This window comes from Hippopotamus amphibius, chromosome 12 (assembly GCF_030028045.1).
Source record: "Hippopotamus amphibius kiboko isolate mHipAmp2 chromosome 12, mHipAmp2.hap2, whole genome shotgun sequence".
NCBI classification, from domain to species: Eukaryota; Metazoa; Chordata; class Mammalia; order Artiodactyla; family Hippopotamidae; genus Hippopotamus; species Hippopotamus amphibius.
The window spans coordinates 57,955,363-57,976,755 of record NC_080197.1 but is presented as its reverse complement, the minus strand read 5'-3'; the positions used below and the strand labels follow the sequence as shown (position 1 = coordinate 57,976,755).

At 40.9% G+C, this 21,393-nt stretch overlaps 1 protein-coding gene across 6 annotated transcripts in view; it reads right to left on the bottom strand.

Annotated features, from left to right (window-relative positions):
• Positions 1–21,393, bottom strand: part of ITPR2 (inositol 1,4,5-trisphosphate receptor type 2) — a 489,465-nt gene that overhangs the window by 431,805 nt on the left and 36,267 nt on the right. For 5 of the 6 annotated variants that reach the window (XR_009048516.1, XR_009048517.1, XM_057703556.1 and 2 more), the window contains exon 2: positions 14,816–14,886. The exons of the other annotated variant lie outside the window; for it this stretch is intronic. Coding sequence is in view for 3 of the 5 variants with exons in the window: in XM_057703556.1 (XP_057559539.1) it covers positions 14,816–14,886 (71 nt within the window). In the remaining 2 variants the exon portion in view is untranslated. The remainder of the gene's footprint in view (positions 1–14,815; positions 14,887–21,393) is intronic. 6 annotated transcript variants of the gene reach the window in all.

The window sequence follows — 21,393 nt, the reverse complement described above, 5'->3', positions numbered from 1 at the left end:
TTTGGTCTCAAGACCTCATTACACACTTAAAAATTATTGAGGACCCTTAAGAGACTTTCTTCTGTGAGCTGTTTCTATCAGTGTTTACTGTATGACAGATTAAAACTGAGAAATTCCCAACACCATAAAACACAAGCATGTTTCATTAGCCAACAGAGATATGACAGCATCACACTTCACAGAGCCTCTGGAAAACTCCACTGTACAATCAAGAATGATTGGAAAAGGCAAATAACACCTTAGTATCATTATGAAAATAATTTGATCCCATAGACCCTCTCAAAATGATCTTGAAGACTCCCAAGACAGAGAACTACATTTAAGTCTTTGTCCTATGACTAATTCACACTTTGCATTGACCATCTCTTAGGGCCCATGGCAATCACGGTGGGACTGTCTTCAGCTTGCTTGGTTGCTATATAACCATCACAGTGTAGCTCACAGGGCACGTGTAATAAATGCCCCTAATTGCCTTGTTTGCTCTGCAAAAAAGTGATCAGTTTCCAAGTCCTAAAGGTCTTATTCAATTAAGTCAATGTTTCTAGGCTACTTATGTTCTAGGCTATTTAAATGATGAAACTTGAATTCTAAGCTGTTTAATAAATCTTATGGAGGAGGACAAGGAAGGGACAGGCAGAATATTCAGAGAGGCCACTAGAACATGCTACCCATCTCTTGCGTTAGGTGAAAGTAGGGAACTCACTTGCTCTCCTGGCTTGTCTACGTGGAAGCCAACTAGTGAAGGTACCTGCCTTTAGTTTTATTAACAATGCTGACCAAATATATATTTTTAAAAAAAGAAGGGGTGAGAAAGAAATAGGAATTAAATAACTTCCACTGTTATTGCTTTAAGTCAAAATATCTGTTACACCCAATCAGTGACTCTGCTTTATTTGTACATTTGCCCACCCGACAGCCACACTGTTTTTCAACATGACATTTCAGGTACTGGATTTTTTTCTTTTATATGGTAACATTACAAAACCTAACTTCCAACAGAACCACGTAATTAACTTTAACTCCTTTCCTTCCAATATTTATCCACATGAGGTTCTAATTATGCAGATACTATGAGTACAAGTTACAAGCTTTCTAGAACAATCATCGCTTGACTTGCGCTTCAAGCAGTATATTCAAATGGAACCAGGAGGACAAATTCTGCAGCCCTATTTCTCAACAGAGCTGAAACTTCCGTCGTTTAGAAAGTAGTAGCTTAAAAATCATTTTTAGCCTGCCTACACCTATGATTCCAAGATAGCACACTCTCGGGATGCGTTTATTATCTTCCGGTTATTCATGGACTTTGAGAGCCTCTGGAAGCTTATTTTTAACCGGCTCTAAGTCATCCAGTGGAAGATATACACACACACACCACCACCACCACCAGTCACAGTCATATAGCAAAATATCAGAGAAGTATCAAGACTCCATGAACTCCTGGGGACCCATCACTTTCACTTGCAGGGCATAAATCTCTCTCTGCAGGGGTCCCCAGCTGAAAAAGGACAGTGAGGCTTGAGAAGAACAAGGTAAGAGGGTGGTGCATCGCCAACTAAGGCTGCATCTCTACTTGGAGGGCTGCGTTCTTCAGTTTTTACCTCTTGTTCTTCAGAAGGCAACGTTTCAAAACTACTTCCAAGCATTTGTAAAACAAACATTGCCACCCGCCAGCCGTTTGCTTTATTCTGAAATTGCTGTATTTACCTTGAAAACCACAAAATGTAAACAAGGGCACCTGATCAAAGAAGATCTTTAAACTGCTCATTCACTAAATCAACACCTGGGAAGAAAAGGTAGTTGACTCGGACTTGAACACACAATGTACAAATCAATCTTTTATCTTATTGGTAGCTTGAATAAGTTAATGATTAGTAAGCTTTATGGAGATGCACGGAGACTTTCATAAACAAAACATATATTAATTTATTTAATACTCAAAAGAGTAAAACAAGTAAGGCCCACCTACCATAAACCATACAAGTATAATCTTAATTCACATATTCTTTCACTTAAAATAACAAATATGTGTAAGACACCCTCCCTCACACTGGAGATACTTTACGCTATACAGTGTATGAATACTGGAGTGATTGACTTCCTAATATGTCTTTTAATATGCCTAATACACGACAAGATAAGAGAGGATACGGAAAGAGTTTATTTAAAAATAGCTACTATTTAATTCATTGAAGAGTTTTTGAGTGAGCCAATTTTCGTTCTACAAGCAGACCATGCTTCTTACCACAATGTGTTCCTGAAAACTACATTATAAAAGCAATGCACTGCTCATAGGGAATTCCACTGGATATTGGGAATTATTTTCCTAAGGAATACAAAGATAATAACAGATATAGCACAGGTAGAAATACTCTAACCCTCCATATATTTAGAAGAACAAACATCCTATAAAAGTGATTAAAATGTGCTTTGTTGTACTTTCATAAGGATCATTCTTTTCCCCCAAATTAACACTGTACCATGTAAATATCTGAAGACCTCACTAAGGACCCTCCTATGAGTGGGGAGACTTCATTATTTTTCAGTGAAGTCAAGAGATTATTTTGGGGTCAAGTGAACTTCTAACAACCTCAAGTTTATTTTTCCCCACAGACTATTCTATCTCGAGTTGGCTACATTCACCCCTCCGGCCTCAGCCTTTTCCAGAATGGTATATAAACGCAGTCATACGTCCTGCAGCCTTTGAGACTGGCTTCTTCCACCTAGTATCATGCATTTGCGATTCATTGTGTTGCTGGGTGTACCCACGGTTCATTCTTTTTTCCTGTTGGGTGGTATTCCACCGTATGTATTGTTTATCCATTCACCAACTGAAAGAGATTTTTAAAATTATTTCCAGGTTTTGCTGTCAACATTGAGGAACAGATCTTTGTGTGAACTTAAGTTTTCATTGCTTTCAGTAAATATTTAAGAGTGAGATTTGGGGCTCATATGGTATGTGTGCTTAACTTCATGAGCAACCGCCAAACTCTTTTCCAAAATGGCCACAGCATCTTGTACACCACCAGCAATGTAGGAGAGTCCTAGTTGATCTGCATCTTTGTCAACATTTGATATTGTCATTTTTTTATGTTAGCCATTTTGTAGTGGTACTTCATTGTGGCTCTTGATATTGTTGTTTTGGGGGCAGCACCTTAAATGTTGGTATTCCCAGGGATTCCATTTAGGGTACTCTTTTCTTCTTACTCTCACAGCTTTAAATCCTATCTATATGCTATCAAACTTCAAATCTGTATTTTCCATCTGGATTTCTCTCCTGAGCCTCCAGATTAACACATTCAGCAATCTTCTAGATCTTCCCGTCTGGCAGAAAGGATGCCAGAACCAAGTTAATTACTGTGGTAAACTGCAAACAGCCATAAATTCTACTCATCCTTGTATGCATGTCCCTTTGCAGGTGACTTTGCAGGTACTCCCATCAAAAGACAGAGTCAATTTCTTCATACTTTGCCTCTGAACTTAGCCATATAACATTAGCAAACGTGACACAGAGGTCTGAAGAATACTTGAGCATTGAGAGTTGCCTCTTCTTGCTGTTCTCACATTCTCCCCAAGGAAGAATCTGAGCAAGCCTGCCAAATAATGACAGATACATGGCCCAGCCACCCCCATCAGCAACCTATGCACAGGCAAATACGTGAGTGAAGCCAGCCCAGACCATCCGGCTGCCAACTGACCACAGATACATGAGCAAGTTCATCAGGGATCAGTCAGGTCAGCTCAGAACAAAAGAATCCACAAGCAAACCCACAGATTCATGAGTTACGTAAACGAATGCTCAGAAAGCCACTTAGTTTGGGGGGAGGGGGTGTTACACAATAATACAGAACTGATATAATCACCATCCCTTGGCAAGTAGTTTGCTTTATATTCCATATCTCAATAAAGCCTACTAATATCGACCACACTGCCCAAGTCTGACACCTGGGGAATTCCAGGATGCACCCTCTCCCTCATTCCCACCTCCCCCCGCACTCCCACATACAAGGAGCCATCAAATCCTAATATAGTTAAATAGTCTAGCTCCTATTTTATCCATTACCATCTTTGTGTCAACTATCGTAACAGTCTCTTAGTTGATATTCCATTCTACATTTTCAGCCTCTCCATGTAAGAAAATATTCTTTCAAAATTTCAATTCTGATCATGTCATAGCCCAGCTTAAAATTCTTTAATAGTTCTCCACTATTATTGACATAAACGTTAAAGGCCTCAGCACACAAGGCCACTGGGCACTTGGACCCTCCTCCAAGCTCATCTCTGCCACTCTTCCACATTCCCCTCAGTTTTTAACATTCCTAAAAGCCACAACCACAAATGAGCACTGCGACTCCACACCCCTGTGCCTATTTCTCCCCAACCCCTCCTTTCCACCTGATTAACAACCGTCCATTCTTCCGTAGCCCCAGATCACCTCCATTCTTCCTCTGGATTCCCAAGGCAATTACAATCCTCTTCTCTTACTTCTTTAGTCCTTTGGGTTCAAAGGCAGTATAGTTAGTGGTTAACTGTGTGAATTTTAATCAATCCTTTGCTTCTTTCTAGTTGTATGACCTTGGGCAAGTTACTTAACTTCTCTGTACCTAAATTTCGTCATCTATAAAATGAGATGTAGCAGAGAACGTTACTCCCCATCCTCCCCCAGTATCCATCCCCTTTTTCCTTTAGGTAACAGAATTCTTGAATTCTAGATAGGCACACAGCCAGCCCACCAACACCACACACCTCAGCCTCCTTGCAGCAGATATAGCAATGTGTATGAGCTTCCTGTGGCTGCCATAACAAATCACCAAACTTCGTGGCTTAAAACAACAGACACTTATTCTCTTGTAGTTCTCGAAGACAAAAGTCCAAACTCAAGGTGTCATCAGGGCCGCGTTCCCTCTGAAGGCTCTAGGAGAGAATCCTCTCTTGCCTCTTCCAGCTTCTGGTGGCTCCAGGTATTCCTTGGCTTGTGACAACATAACTCCTTTCTCTGTCTTTATCTTCACAAGGTCTCTCCTCTGTGTGTGTGTGTGTCTCCTCTTCTTCTGTCTCTTATAAAGTCGTTTGCCATCGGATTTGGGGCCCACCTGGCTAATCAAGGATGATCTCAGTTCTAGATCCTTAACTTAATTATATTTGCAAAGACTTTTTCCTATTAAAATAATATTCACAATATCTAGGTATTAGGACCTGGACTTACCTTTTGGGAGAGCAACATTCAGCCCAATATACTATGTGACCATGACATATGAGTAGGAGTAATGCACGGAATTCCAGAAGTCCTCCTTAAAGAAGACTCTGCTTGCCCCGGATTTCTCTTGCCCCCTTTCTACTGACTGAGAAATAGCAACTACTGAAGCAACTTTGGAAGCCACGTGTTGAAGACAGTAGAGTTGCAAGAAGGTTCTGGGTCACTCACCTACGAACTATTAAGTGAAAGAGAAACGTCTATCTTCTATAAACCATTGGTGTATTTGTTTTATTTCTGTTTTAGCACTTTACCTAATATATGCAGGTAATATCTTAATAACAATACATACTTCTTAGGGTTGCATAACGATTGAATGGGTTAATAGAGTATAAAGCATTGCAGACACCACCTGACATATGTTAAGGATTAAATAAATGTCAGTGATTAGCAGCAGTGGTAGTAGAGTAGCCCTGTTCACATTTAATTATCATTGGCTTGTCTATCTCCGGCAGAAGACCAAAGTTATGGTGGTCATGGCTTGGCACTTTCATCTCAGCATTGGACTTGAAAAAATACCAAACATTCTGTTACTGTTTAAAAGGGAAATGCAATTTAACTTTGCATACCAACTATTACCCTAGGAACAACTTTCATGGAAAGGTGAATACTGGGCCTGGAAAGCCTAGATGTCCCTTCCCTGCAGACACAAATCTTTCAAGTTACAGGTCAGATGCTATCTTAATTAAGAAGCTTTTCTCATCTCCCAAAACAGGAAATTAAAATCTCCATCTTCCCACAATACTTTTAGCACACCTTTTTATTTAGCCCTTATCATTTTCTGCCTTGGGCTGCAACTATTTATACACACATCTTATCTCCCTCATTAAATTATAAATTCCTTGAGAGCAGCATTCATTTCTGACTCATTTGAACCTTCGTGACGAGTTCACACACTGCACTGCACATACTGGATAATCAATAAATCTCTACTAAATGTGTCAAGATCTCACAGAGTTGAAAACACCAGCTTCAAATAAGCCCGCCTCACCACGACCAGCTGTGTGACCTCGAGCATGTTCCTTTACTTCTCTAGTGTGGTTTCCACATTTGGAAAATGAGGCTATAAGGTAACATGGACAAAGGCCATCAAAAGCACTCAAAGTTAAGAACTGCAATATCTAGGACTTTCTATTCTTAGAGCCATCTTGGTTATGAAGTTAAAGTGTTCGCAGACAAAAGGCATTTATTCAGTACTTACAAAAAAATTTAGATACACATTTCACTTCATACACAACACTGGAAGGGAGATTTTTACACACAAGCCCCCAGCTCAGGAAAACTGGCCACGGATACACGATCAGGAAGCAAGGGAGTTGTTCTAAAGCCACTAAATCACATACATCACGGGTGTTCATCTTCTGCCCATTACTTTTCACTCTTCAGGGAGAAAATTAAACTTCACAAGTCAAAGCCATAAATCAATCAAAGTTCATACAGCATATATATATTTTAGACACACAATTAATTGTGTGAGCGCTGCCCCAAACAGCAATTCATGAGATTTCCAAAGTAGTCCTACCTGACCATTCAGAAGCACAGCAACTCCCCTCCATAGAGACTGAGGTATTTTAAAGTGCAAGCCCTTTTACAATCCTGACTAGCTTCAGCAGGAGAAGCAAAGAGGCAAGCAATTTGTTTTCATTTCATCCTTTGGCCCTTCTCCGAAAACTCACTGAAAAGAATAACCTTTTATCTAATTTCCACTGCCACTTAAGAGTTTAATAATAGGGGATTAGCTGTAGAAGTTTCTTAATATGATGACTTACCACAAATACACAGAATCCACACAGCTGTAATATTCAACTGGAGAATTTTAAAGATGTTTTTTAATAAATTGTGTAATTTCTGGCTTGGAAATACACTGCAATTTTCTAAACATCTTTGAGTAGCAGCAAACTACAAAATGCTACAACCTAAAATGTGGGAAGACATTCTGGAACCTTTTTGAAGCATTGAAAGTGTTGAAGTATGTGGGCCGAGCGATGGGATTCAGAATGTCCTGCTTGAGCAGTGGAGGAGCTGAGGGTGCGGGGCGTGGAGACTAATATCACCCTGCTTGGTCCTGAGGGATGGCTGGTTAGCCAAAGACGGGTAAGATTCCTCAAGGGAGGAACAACCTAAGACAGGCACAGCCGCAGAGGGGCCAACAGGGGTGGTGCATAGAACCTTCCTTATATCACCGTGTTTGGCCCTGGAGGATGACTGGTTAGCCAGAGACGGGTAAGATTCCTCAAGGGAGGAACAACCTAAGACAGGCACAGTCGCAGAGGGGCCAACATGGGTGGGGCACAGACCCCCAATATCTGAGAGAGGTCTCCTGCCCCCAGGGCTGTTTTGCTCTCCACACCCAGCTCAGATCCACACCTGCTCAACTCGGACCCAGGAAGTAAACAAAGATAATTGCCTCAGTCATGTGAGGCCTTTGATTGTTTATGAGTGTAACCTGAGAATGTTAGCCCACAAACTCAATAAAAGCAGCCTGGGATGAGTCAGCGGGGCTCTTGATCCGAGAGGTCTTGAGCCCCCCCGGGTCCCACTTTTCTCTTCAGTCTGTGTCTGTGTCTTCTTCAAGCTTGCAGCACCCGTCACTCACCTCGAGTCGCCGAGCTGGTCTCGGCACTAAAAGAACCTCACTTAATTCACACAGAAGTTTTCATCTTCTGCTATTCACACTACAGATTTGTGTGTTAGAATGCACATTTAACAGCAATGAACTGAAATTTAAAGACCTAGAATATAAAACTGTAATAACAGAACAGGTTCCTCATAAATGAAGTAATCAGCTAACAACTATGTTACATGCTGGGTAGTTTTAAGACCTCCAAAAAAGAGCATATGATGATAGAACTGAAATTATATTGCGTTTAAGAATTATAATTTTTTCTAGAACTTTATTCATTAATTCAACAAAAATTAATTCAGCTCCAATGATATGCAAGACGCTACTCTTGATCTTGGTAGTTCAAGGGAGCACAGTCTACCCTCACACAGTTTGTAGTCTCATTGCAGGTCTTCCAAACAAAGAAACGGGTGTGAGTTCTGAGCACGCACAATAATGTCACTATGCAGCCTCAGGCCCAAGTTCACTGACAAGCACAGTGGACGGTTCCCAGGCTGTGGGCAGGTTCCAAGCTTAAGCTCCCACATCTCTCCTCTTGTCCTCACGAGGGCTTCCCTGACACTTGGAGAACTTGCTCAGCTGGCAACCAGGAGCAGTCCAGAAGTTTGTGTGGAAGCGGGTGACGATGCAACCCACAGAGGATGGAAGTTGGCCCCAGCCTTTCCATCCTTGGGTACGAGATTCTGAGGCACGTTCCGCGTGGTTTCTCAGAGGGCCCCGCGGGACTGCATTCCAGTTGCCACAGTGGCAGGTCTTATGCACACTTTACCACCTTTCATTCTGTTAGGCTCACTCTCCCTCACTCCCTCACTCACGCTTCCCAGGACCACTTCCCAAGCTGATTCCTTCCATCCATGTGTTCCAGGGGCTGCTGTGTAGATGCTCTAACTAACACAGTCCTAATCTACTTCTCCTCAGACACATTCAATCACACTAGAATAACACATGAAAAGAGAGTATCACCTATATCCCTTTCATCACCTTAAATTTCAAGATGTCATGAGGCTAGAAATCTGAATAAATAATGTGGATAAGATCTAAGATCAAGGGAGGGTGGGGAGAAAGTTTGGCAGGCTAGAACAATGACCATTGCTAGAAAGATGAAACATAACAGATTCTCCACTTGGTTCATAAATACCAATTATGCAGCACAGGAGGAGGGAAACAAGGTCCAGAGATGCAAGTGAAAAAGCCTGAGGAGTTTGGGTTGACTAACAGCTGCAGATGAGTGAGGAAGTCCTGCCCAGGACTCTTGGGCTGCAAACGTGGCATCCAGCAAAGAGGGAAATTCTCATCAGACCGCATCCAAATGTACTATGCTCGGTTCTTCCTACACCACTAAGAATTACATTGACAAACAGGAGCCTAATCAGAAACAAAGATGGCAGTGTGATGAAGCTGAGAGAAATCACTGAAGAATCTGTAGCTGCAAACAGGTGAAAGAACTTTTTTTTAATTAAGAGCGTAGAAGATCTATAGGAATATAATCATTCTAAGCAAATACTCAAAGCTCCATTGTATGGAAGAGAGATTAGATGGAATCTATGTGGACCAACAGGTGAAGTTTACAGGAGGGCATTATTCAAGAGACAGTATAGTATAGTGGTTGAAAACAAACAGCTCTGGAGTCAAACTTGTTTTGAGTTCTAATTCTACCACTAATAAGCTCAGTGACCTTAAAATGGCTGTATAATTTCTTTATACTTAGCTGTCTGAACTGCAAAACTGGGACAGCAACAACTTCATAGGGTTACTGTGATGACTAAATATTAGTGCACAGGAAGCCCCAGGCCCAGTGTAGCATGCATTAAATGCTCAATAAATGTTAGTGATTTCAAGTCTGAAATAGTTTCAGTTTTCATCCCCCCAAAAATTACACTAACATGAAATCTGAAGAAATTCAATAAGGTAACTGTTAAGCTGGTAGAGGAAGTATTTATAACTGGCTCATACTGGAGAATTACTGTGTTAGACAAGGCTGAGATGTTCAACTACATAAAAAGTCAAAGCTTCTCCCTGGCTGGATGGCTTTTTCACTGATGCTCTTAAGTGTGCAACCTCCACGAGCAGAGCCAAGAGGTGAGAGTGCCAGCCTTCAAGACGACGTCTCTGAATGATATGCAAAGAAGGAAGTGAGTTAAAGAAATGGTCTTGGCAGTGTGCTCTCAAGTCCCTGGTACTCACTACCTGCTTTCATGTGCACCGCACAGCAGAGACAGTCTCTGTTTCAATTCCTGAAGCACTCTAACTTATGGCCTCAGAATGACTTTTTGCTTGCCAGAAGCGGCCACTTGAGAGAGTTAGTGGATGAGGAAACAGTCACGTGCCAAATAACCACAGTGTCTCAGAGTTGGAAATTTCAAGACCAAAGGGCCCAAGGCCGTGAATTATGGAATCAGCCAAGAGCAGGGGCTGTCTTCGCGTCCCTCGGCTCTCCTGGGGAGTGGCCCCCTAGGTGCTGAGTTACTTCTGTGTTTTATCACCATGATGGTAACAAAAGGACACGCAAACCTCTCTTGTTTGGTTTAGATCTGTTTTTCCTCCTAATAGAAAATACACACGTATTCACAGACACAAACTTTTGGAAAAATCTATAGCGGAGTCTTCTAGAGAACAGGGGGAGACGCATAAAAGAACTAGGAAAGAAAAAAAAAAAAGGAAAGAATATAAAGTCGACAAAAATAACTGCTATCACTTAGTGTGTGGGAGGAGGGTTAAGTTGTATATCAAAAAATAGGACCAGTGATAAATTATGTTGATAATATGTTCCCCTGATACCAGGCAAGGAGAAGGGCAGTTAACTTCAGAGCTATTCCTTTTCAAAACCTAAGCCCCAGTCTAATCAAGACGAAACCATCAGCCAGACCCACACCAAGGGGCATTCTACAAAGTACATGACCAGTACCCTTCAAAAGTATCAAGGTCATAAAAAAACAAGGAAAGACTGAGAAAGTGTCACAGGCCAGAGAAGACTAAGGAGCCGTGACGACTACTGGTATCAGGACTGGGGAAAGGACAATGGAAAACTAGTGACATCCAAAGGAAGGCTGCAGTTCAGTCAACAGTAATGTACAAATGGTAATGTCTTAGTTTTGACAAATGTGCCACGGTTATAGAAGATGCGGAGGTAGGGGAAACTGGCTGGAATGGAACTCTCTGTACTACTTTTACAACTCCTCTTACATCGAAATGTATTCCAGAGTTTAAAGCTGATCTTAAAAAATGAAAGAATATTTGATCATGAAAAGAATTTTGCATTGACAAGAGAAAGCCAATGTGCTTCAGTTAATACTATTCCGATTGTGTGGTTTCTACTGAAAATAGCTGTCCATTCGCCAGCTTTTAAATAAGTCTTGGGAGGTTGTTTATTTGTTAAAACTTCATTTCCTCTGTTCATATGAGAGGCAGCGTGACACAGAACACAGTCAAAGGAGCATTGCTTGTACAACTGTGTGCATTGAGGAGACTCTTGTTAACCCCTTTCAAACTCTGGCTTCCCACTCAAAAAAGTGGGGGCGCTGTACTAGAGTTACTGTTAACTGCCTAGAAGCTCTAACATTTTAGGATTCACTTGAACAAAACATAAAGTGAGTATGAAAAATAAAAATCTTTTCAAATAAGTTTCAGAACATCATTTGGCTGAGGCAAGAGGAACTGAGGTGCGGCTTAACTGCTGATACACTACTGTTTCTTCATTATCATCTGAAAAGTAACAAGAAGGGACAGTGCTCTGGAAACTTGGCAGAGGAGTCTGAAAATGCAGGTGTGGTGATCTTGGGAGGCAAATCTATGAAACAGTGGTGGCTTTTACAGGCCAAAGGGAACGGGAGAAATACATTCAGGAAGAGAAGGGTGAAGCTGCAAAAGAACAAGGCATGAAAAAGGACAATGCATTTGGGAAAACAAGGTTTGCTGATGGCAGCCGAGCAGTGTGACGACCAGGACAGAGACATGCCTGTCTCAGGGAATCCCCCTCCGGAGCGCCGTCAGGATGGGCTTCCAAGAATCAGAGCAGAAGAGTCGGAGCTTTAAGATAAAAGGGAACCTTGAATCCCCAACAGGAAAATACCCTCCTTCTCTAATGATGAGTGGGGTGAGATAAATGCCTTCATCTTAAACTAAAAGGATGTAGAAAATGAGAGCAAACTAGCAAGGACAATGACCTAAAGTATTCGATTACAGGAAAAGCCAGCTGCCAGGGAGGACGGAGCACCTAAGTGATTCATACTTTGAACCAGTGCCCGCTGAATCCTATGACACCAAGTATCTGTGTATAGTTACCTCCTGGGTACAGAGCTGTTACCACAGAGTTCCCTCAGATACACTAAAATATCTAAAAGAAAAAAGGCAGCCACAAACCCTGAAGGTTTATCTTTGACAAATGAACCTCCCCTGACTGACAGAGGCATAAGGCTACCCAAGCTCATGGCCGGGAAGCATGAAGCACCCCTGAGAACCAAGTTGTATCACATGATCCCAGGGAAAGTTTGGGTCTCCCACCCACAAACATCTAATGGCTATTTTTTTTTCAATGTCTACTATGGGCAAAGCTCGGTGCCTGGGAAACACAAAAAGAAAAAAAATAAAATCCTGCCCTTGAAGAGGTTATAATGCAAGAGAAGAGCCAGGTATGTTTAAAGGAAATATATGATGCCTCTCTACTATAAGTTAGCTACCATTTGTATAATGACTTAAAACACTTTTACATTTATTCTCTGGAAAGAGTCCAAGTCTCACAAAGCCTTGTGTGGTAGGATTATTCTTGTTTTTATCCAGCCCTCATCTCACCAGCCAATGTCCTCAGAGACACTAAGTGGTTGGGTGACCTACTTAAGATGACACAGTCAGCAAGAAGTGCAGTTAAAACCCGAACCCCAAGCTTTTTTTCTATTACAAATGCAGATGCACTGTCCCAGTTTGCTTTTAAAACTTTTTATCTTTCACATCCTATAGTTCACAAGAGAGCGTCTGTGGGTCTGGATTTGCTTATCATCCTTACTCTGAACTCAATGTGTCTCTTCCACCTGAGGAACAGTGCCTTTCTGCCACTTAGGAAGGTTCCCGCCCGTATCTCTTTTTTTTTTTAATAAACAAATTTATTTATTTATTTATTTATTTATTTATTGGCTGCGTTGGGTCTTCGTTGCTGCACACGGGCTTTCTCTAGTTGCAGAGACCACGGGCTACTCTTCACTGTGGTACATGGGCCTCTCATTGCCGTGGCTTCTCTTGTTACGGAGCATGGGCTCTAGGCATGTGGGCTTCAGTAGTTGTGGCACACGGGCTCAACAGTTGTGGCTCACGGGCTCTAGAACACAGGCTCAGTAGTTGTGGCTCTCGGGCTCAGTTGCTCTGCGGCATGTGGGATCTTCCTGGACCAGGGATCAAACCTGTGTCCCCTGCACTGGCGGGTGGATTCTTAACCACTGCGACACCAGGGAAGCTCCCCGTATCTCGTTGATGTCGCCTCATTCTCATGTGCTCCAGCCTCTCCTTCTGGAATGTGATGAGATGCTGCTGGGTCCTCTCAGGCCCTCCTCCACGCTCCTCATGGCTCATTCATACTTTCCTCCACACTGCATTCCAGGAAATTCCTCAGCTGTCTTCTCCACAACGATGCCTCCTCGCCTTTATATAATACACTAGCTCATGACTTTTAGAACCCTGTATGTTCTTTTTCATAGTGTCCGTTCTTCCGTTAGACTCCTCCAGCTGCTTCTGTCTCTGAAACCATTTCCACACGCTTATTGCACAGTCTCTCGGGGTGTCCGGGAGCACTCTGCATCTTGTTTGTCACCACAGCTGACTCTCCTTCATGTAGTTCCATTGTGAGTCCATCCTGCGTGGGGACTGCATATGGTGAAAAGACCTCACGTGCCCAGGGCTGGGGGAGTGTCCCCACGGAGCACTGGTATGGTGGTGTACCTCCCACAGTCTGTTTTCTGCTAATTTCTCCACTGGGGAGACATCCGGGTCACTTATTCAAAGTGACCAGTTTCACTCAAAGGACATTGACTGTGCTTGTCACTCTCTCTGCAAGATGAAAATGCAATATTCTTGCATAGTCTTATAATAAGAATTGTGTAGAAAGTGCCTATCACAGAAAGGGAAGCACGGGAAACGTACCAAATGGTAAGCATCTCCCTCCCCCAGTGCAGGGAGGGCACCTGCTGACCTGCATCTGGGGCTCAAGCGAATCCCTTTGACTCCCTCTCCGGAGCTATGTCCCTTATTAAAGCTGCTTTTCACCATGGTGAGGAGGAATGCTTACACAGCGTGTTCAAAATGAATGCTGTTTTTAAATTGTTATTATTGTAAGTATAACAAACTATGAAAGGGATTTGCAGAAGCTCTTAATGACTGTTTTAGTTGTCTATGATTCTCTGCAAGCTCCATTAATCCGTCTCTTGTAACAGTCATAATCAGTCTCCTACTAGGAACAATTTCTTAGTTGATAGTATGCCGCTATCTCTAAAATTATATCTAGAAGGGAGTTCTAAGACAATTGTTAGTTATTATGTACCATCCAAAGTGACATTTTAAAAGCTAACACATCAGTGTCACCATCCTGGAGATTTCACAAAGATCAATTAAAGAGCTGATAATGAAACACTAACATTTATAGTACAACTGTCACGGAAACGTATAAATACATATCATTCGCCCGTATTTACTGGTTTGAAAAGTGGCCTCTCACAGTTAATTACCAAGACTTCCTTTCAACACGTAGACTATCATCCAGCAAAACGAAAGTTGAAACTATTCCTTCAGTATCAATCCTTCCATGTGTAAAAGAAGAAAAGTGATGGGGAAATTTTTGAAAGAATTTTCAGGGGACATATTTCTAATTGAAAGTCTCATACTGAATAAAGTTCTAACATTATTTCATTTAAGACACAAAAATACCCCCACGTAGGGCACGTAACATAGGTCTTTCTTACCTCGGAACTTTTTGGGAGGGTTGGCGAGGTCCCCCGCTTCCGGGTGCACCACACATCTATCATCCACGAGCCTAGAAAGCAAAGCGTGTGCACATGTTGACATCATCATATTCACAGAGCACAGACTGCATGTGGATACTGCGTAAATATTTACAAAAGAGTTTTAATACCATTCTTCACTCAGAAATGTGTGAATAGTCATGGGTTTGTAAAAAGCCTTGGTTATAAAGGCATGAATTAAAGCAGAGTTTACGAAATTCAAAAATTAAGAAACATTGTTAAGTGGTAGGAAACTGGTTAGAGAAATCATGATGTAGACAAACCACGGAACACCGTAGGGCTATTTACGATTCTATGTTTCAAATGCACTGACCTGCAAAACATTTATAATTTGTTGTGAAGATAAGTGGGAACCAATCCATAGGATATTGTTTACATTTAAACACACACACACACACACACACACACACCCTCTACACAGACACATATGATGACAACTGGATGGAACACGGACACCAAAACATTAACAGCGGTCAGACTGCCCATGGTTTTTATGTTCCTGTGTGTGTGTGCGTGTGTTTTGTTTTGTTTTGATAAGGACTGTGCAAGCCTATGAGATCAGGCTTACAGGGTGACCACAGTGGAGGTAAAGAGCACCATCCTGTGTGCAACCCTGGCTCAGCTTCCTAGCCAGGTGACTTTGAGCCTCCTTCTTCACACCTGCAAAACAAGGATAAGCGTACCCACCTCACAGCATTGTTATGAGGATTAAATGACTTAATATCTGTGAAGTACCTAGTACAGGGACTTCCTAGGTGGCACAGTGGTTAAGAATCCACCTGCCAATGTAGGGGACCGGTGTTCGAGCCCTGCTCCGAGAAGGGCCCACATGCCACGGAGCAACGAAGCCCGTGCACCACAACTATTGAGCCTGCGCTCTAGAGTCCGCGAACCACAACTATTGAGCCCATATGCCACAACTACTGAAGCCCATGCGCCTAGAGCCCACGCTCCACAACAAAAGAAGCCACTGTAATAAGGAGCCTGTGCACCACAATAAAGAGTAGCCCCTGCTCACCTCAACTAGAGAAAGCCCGTGTGCAACAACGGAGACCCAACGCAGCCAATAAACAAATTAAATAAATAAATAAATAAATTTATGAAACAAAAAAGTACCTAGTACAGTACTCTATACTTCTGGTATAGAGTAAGCCCTTAAATAAGTGTTTAATAGATAAATAAAATCTGGGACTTTGCCTGCCTTATTCTTCACTATACTATCTGCCTCTAGAAGGGTGCCTGGCACATAGTGAGTATCCAACCAACATTACTCAAATGCATAAATTACCTTTCTAGTTACAAAAACATGTCCTTATTAAAATTTTCACGAGAAGCCAATTTCTAGGACAATTCTGAGAGAAGCTGAATCTCTGACCTGAGAGCCAGGAGACATGAATCTCCTGCTCAAAGAGTAATCTCTAACTACCAAAAGACCCACTAATGTTTATTTTCTCCATTGATTAAGTGATGGAGGGTTTTCTCCAGAATATTGTAAGAATGCGTGTGAATTAGTTCCAAATTTGTGAGCTCATTTGAAGAGAGATGCACCAGTGGCAACTTTGTTTTTTAGAAAACAAAACATATTAACCAGACTGACAAGTATGCATTAACCCCAGCACAAAGTAAACCCCAATTTGTGACCAACTGTCCCCTTGAACTAGGATGATTAACCAAATCAAGATGAAATTTTTGGTTCCTGAATTCTCTAGTTATGAAAGCAGACACTTCCCAAATCACTGGATTTTTCTATGAGATCCAATTTCCACAAAACAAAAATGCTAATATGATCAAGCAATATGATTCTTTGATTTTTTTTTAATATGCTTTATTCACACTGGTTTACTAAAATGTGGTTTTACAAGAGCTGCCAAGCATGCAAGAAATTCCTTTTAAGAGTCTTTAAAATTGTTTTCTTAGAAACAGGAAGTCATATTAGGTCAAGAGAAAGCAAACCCAAACCTCCACAATATCCAACTTCAGGCTGTAATACTGAATGTGAAAGCCTCAGAGTCCTGAGAATGCCACAATGTAATATTTAAATTTAAAAAAAAGGTTGTGAGGGGAAGGTGAGCTTTTCTAATTAGTTAAGACAAATTAAGAATTCAAAACATAATCAAAAAAATACATAGTCTCATTTGGAGCACATAAAAATTATTTTAAAAGTAGCATTGATATTTTACTTATTCTTCATGTCTGCCAGTCCCACAGAAATCCAGGCTCCCCTAGAATGCCCCGAAGAGTCCCACCTGCATGGGCGAGCCACCAAGAGGAATGGGGAAAACTAAAGCCATCAATCAGGTCACAGTGCATTTATGTAAACATTTATGCCTATCCTCAATTATCTGATAGCCCAGATAAAAACACAGTAATTAAGAGTGACTTCAATTCTAAGAATTTGTCCTGTCCCAACAAAGGTCTGTGAATATGACAAAGAAAGTCATCTCATCATGCAGACTTAAAGAAATGGAACTGAGTTTAGAGAGAATGGAAGAAAGGGAAGGTTAGGATTAAATGCGTGAAAAAAGAAACAAGCAGTGTGAATCTGTTATAAAGACATATATGATCATTGATGTTAAAAGTAAAACAGGATTTTTTTTCCTTTTCCTTTTCCGTTTTTGTTTTTGTTTTTTGTTTGTTTTTTTTTTTTTTTTTTTCCTTTGGCCTTGCTGCACGGCTTTGCAGGATCCTTGTTCCCTGATTAGGGATGGAACCCATGCCCCCTGCAGTGGAAGCACAGAGTCCCAACCACTGGACCACCAGGGAATTCCCTAAACAGGATGCTAATGGGTAGCTGTCAGCACAACTTCTACAATATCTCCAAGAGCCTCTTCTTTACCTCCAGAGCCAGAGTATTCATCACTTACCATCTTTCTGTGAGTCCTAACATTAGAAATGTTTTTTATAGGTCTTTTTCCCATCACAGTACTTATATTTTCTTATAACCACTTGCTTAATTGCCTGATCTTCCAATAAATTGTAACTCTATGAAGTCAGAAACTAAATCCATCTTGTTTACCATTATATCCTTGGCATCCACTAGAATGAGTTATAGTAGCCACTAAACAAATAATTGTTAAATAAATAAGTAAATAAATGAAAAAATGAGACTTGCTTTCCCAAATAACTTTCCCTTTTTGGTCTCAGTTCTTTCTTCTGGAACTACGTCGACTAAGTTTTCTTTTTCTGGGATGAATAAGACTATTTCTCTCCCGTTCTTCCTCATATGGATACTTACCAAGGAGCTCAATCAACATCCTTTCATACACCCAGATGTCAACATCCCCCTTAAATGTGATCCTGGAGACTATTCACATGAGTCCAGATGTGCCCCGAACAAGTGCAGGGGTCAGGGGACTCTTGCCTCCTTCTTTCTGACACTAAGCTTTCAGTTAAGCAATCTAAGATTACAGTAGCTTCCGTGGCAGTGACGCCCACCTCTGACATTCACTGGGTGTATAGCTAAACAATTCCAGGTTTTTTTCACACGTACTACTGAGCAGCCAGGCTTTCTCATCCACCACTGGGGCAGTTAACTTCTACAACTTACGAACAAGAATTTACAATTGAATAGGCACAAATATAAAGACGAAACTTTGGCCTATGAGCAGAAATCATCTGAAAACCATCTATTCCATCCCTAAGTCATTTAAATATCCTCTCATGAATACTGCCCATTTTTCTCACTCATAAACAGTGTTTCTCAAATTTGGCTCATTGGCTGAACCATATATATATAGGAGGTAATAATAACAATAAGTTTCTTTGGTCCAGATCTAACAAAGCAAAATTCTGGTGACAAGGTCTAAGAATCTGTATTTTTTAAAGGCTCTCCAACCTTTCTTGAATGTTTTAGGAGTACCTGCACTCCCATGGTACCCAAGGCTATCCTCTATAAGAGAACTTATCACACCCCATCAGGATTTCTTACACATGCACACTTCACTAGCAGAAGAAATTACAAGTTCTAAGAGAGCCAGCAAGTCTCTGTTCTGCTCCCCAAAGTATGCCCAAATCTAACTATCAGGCCTCAAATGTGGAAGATGCCATATAATTATTAATTGAGTAAATGACTGAGTCATTTTTTGGATAACCGAGTAAATCAGTAACATTATTTTTAGTGGATCACAAAAACAGTAAAAATAACTGGAACTAACAAATGGTTACCTAATAGTAAATGGAAGAAAGGGTAAAAATATTCCCCAGCCAGATGTGTCTCAGAAAGTTACCAAAAATGTCAAATCCTGAGAAAAGCCAAGGTAGCCGGCTCTAAATAACAATATCTTACATAGCACCTTTCAACACAATCTATTAGAGCACTTTTTAATGGGCTGCATTTCTTTTTCCCTTGTCTGAATTAGCAAATAAGCCAAACAGGCAATTCTAGCGATAGCGTGAAATTCTCAATCGGTCGCTGAAACTCAGCTAACATAAAATCTGTTATCCTTCATATCTATCTTCTCTACATAAGGTTATAGCTATAAATTATTTTCTCATTTTAATTAATAAGAAAATATCATTCAACAATTAGACCCTCCAAGGTATCTATAAGGAGACTTTATTAGCTACTTTGAATGATTTTATATGTAAATATGAATCAAAAATATATGTGAATCAGATTTTAACTAGATAGACATGCCCCCTAGAGAAACCTTGCAAATGTGCATCTGGAGACACATACAAGAGTGTTAAGGCAGCACTGTTCATGACAGCAAATGCTGGAAAACCCAAATGTCCATCAGTAATAGTAGTATGAATGAATAAATTATGACAAGTGAACAATTTCACACAAAAGATAACTATTTTAAAAAGTCAATAAATTGCGGCTGCATGCAACAACATTGAAAATCTCAAAGACATGAAGTTGAGCTAAAAACAAGCAAGTTGGGAGTTCCCTAGTAGCTCAGTGGTTAAGAATCCACCTGCCAATGCAGGGGACACGGGTTCGAGCCCTGGGCCAGGAAGATCTCACGTGCCCTGGAGCAACTAAGCCTGTGCACCACAACTACTGAGCCTGCGCTCTACAGCCAGCAAGCCACAACTACTGAGCCCATGTGCCACAACTACTGAAGCCCATGTGCTTAGAGCCGGAGCTCCGCAACAAGAGAAGCCACCGCAATGAGACACCCGTGCACCACCACAAAGAGTAGCCCCTGCTTACCACAACTAGAGAAAGCCCGCGTGCAGCAACGAAGGCCCAATGCAGCAAAAATAAACAAACAAATAAAAACACGCAAGTCCCAAATGTTACGTAATTCAATTTATATAGAAGGTATAAGTAGGCAAAACTAAACAGCATATATTTCAGGAATACACATGGAGTGTAAACAAATTATTGCATAAAATATATGGCTCTCAGATTTTTAATTAGACTTGCAAAAGAAAGCAAATTACTCTTTGGTCTCTAGTCCATTATTATTCCTGATATTCCTGATGATGTTATCTGATATTTACATAGCACCTTTAAGATGACAAAATGTTTTCACATACACTCTCTCATTCTTATCCCCCAACAATCTTGCCCCATAGGCAGCATTATCCCCGTTTTCATTAAAAAAAAAACAGTGCTGATACCGAAAGGTCATCCAAAATTTGTGTCAGGAGAGAAATCCTTAAATTTCTGATAAAATTCAAAAAGTGCTGTGTGAAGCAACTAAGTTGTTAGTTATTGATTTCAACGAAGAACAATAATGATATTACCTGATATTTACATAACACCTTTAAGATGACAAAATGTTTTCACATACACCCTCTCATTCTTATCCCCCAACAATCTTGCCCCATAGGTAGCATTATCCCCATTTTCATTAAAAAAAAAAACAATGCTGAGATACCGAAAGGTCATCCACAATTTGTGTCAGTAGAGAAATCCTTAAATTTCTGATACCAACAGAACAGCTGCCTATACCTGATATTCAAATATTTACATGTATGATTAGTATTCCTGTGCCTGTGGGTTGAATTACAGTAAATGTTAGCATTTATTAAGTACAGAGTACTGTTCTACATGCTTGTGTGCATTATATTATTACTTCACCAACTGCAAAGAAAATGCCACAAAATAAACAAAATACCTTAGTCGTACCTTTTTCCTCATGAAGCCACAAATGGTATTTCTACCTTGAATAGTTTTTAAAATATTTGTCTACCACATATATCTGATATTTGTATAAATTAAGTGATCTAGTTCATTTCTAACACTGATGCAATGACACTTCAGTGTCATTTAATAAAATGAATTTGAGGCGAGAGAGCAGGTGGGGAATCCACAGTGGGTATTATTAAAAACTATTAGTAAGAAAGGAGGCTAATATCGTGGCTGGGTTCATAAGTATGGTGGAACTGCCTTTACAGTACTTTCAGGACTCCGTCACAAATCACTTTATCCCTATCACTATCCACATGAATTTCTCCCTGAGATGCAAACTTCTGACTTCTTAGCAAACCTGTCCCTCCACCCCCCACACCTCACCACCCACCATCACCAAAGCCCCCACAACCCTGACACGTCAGTCAACCCC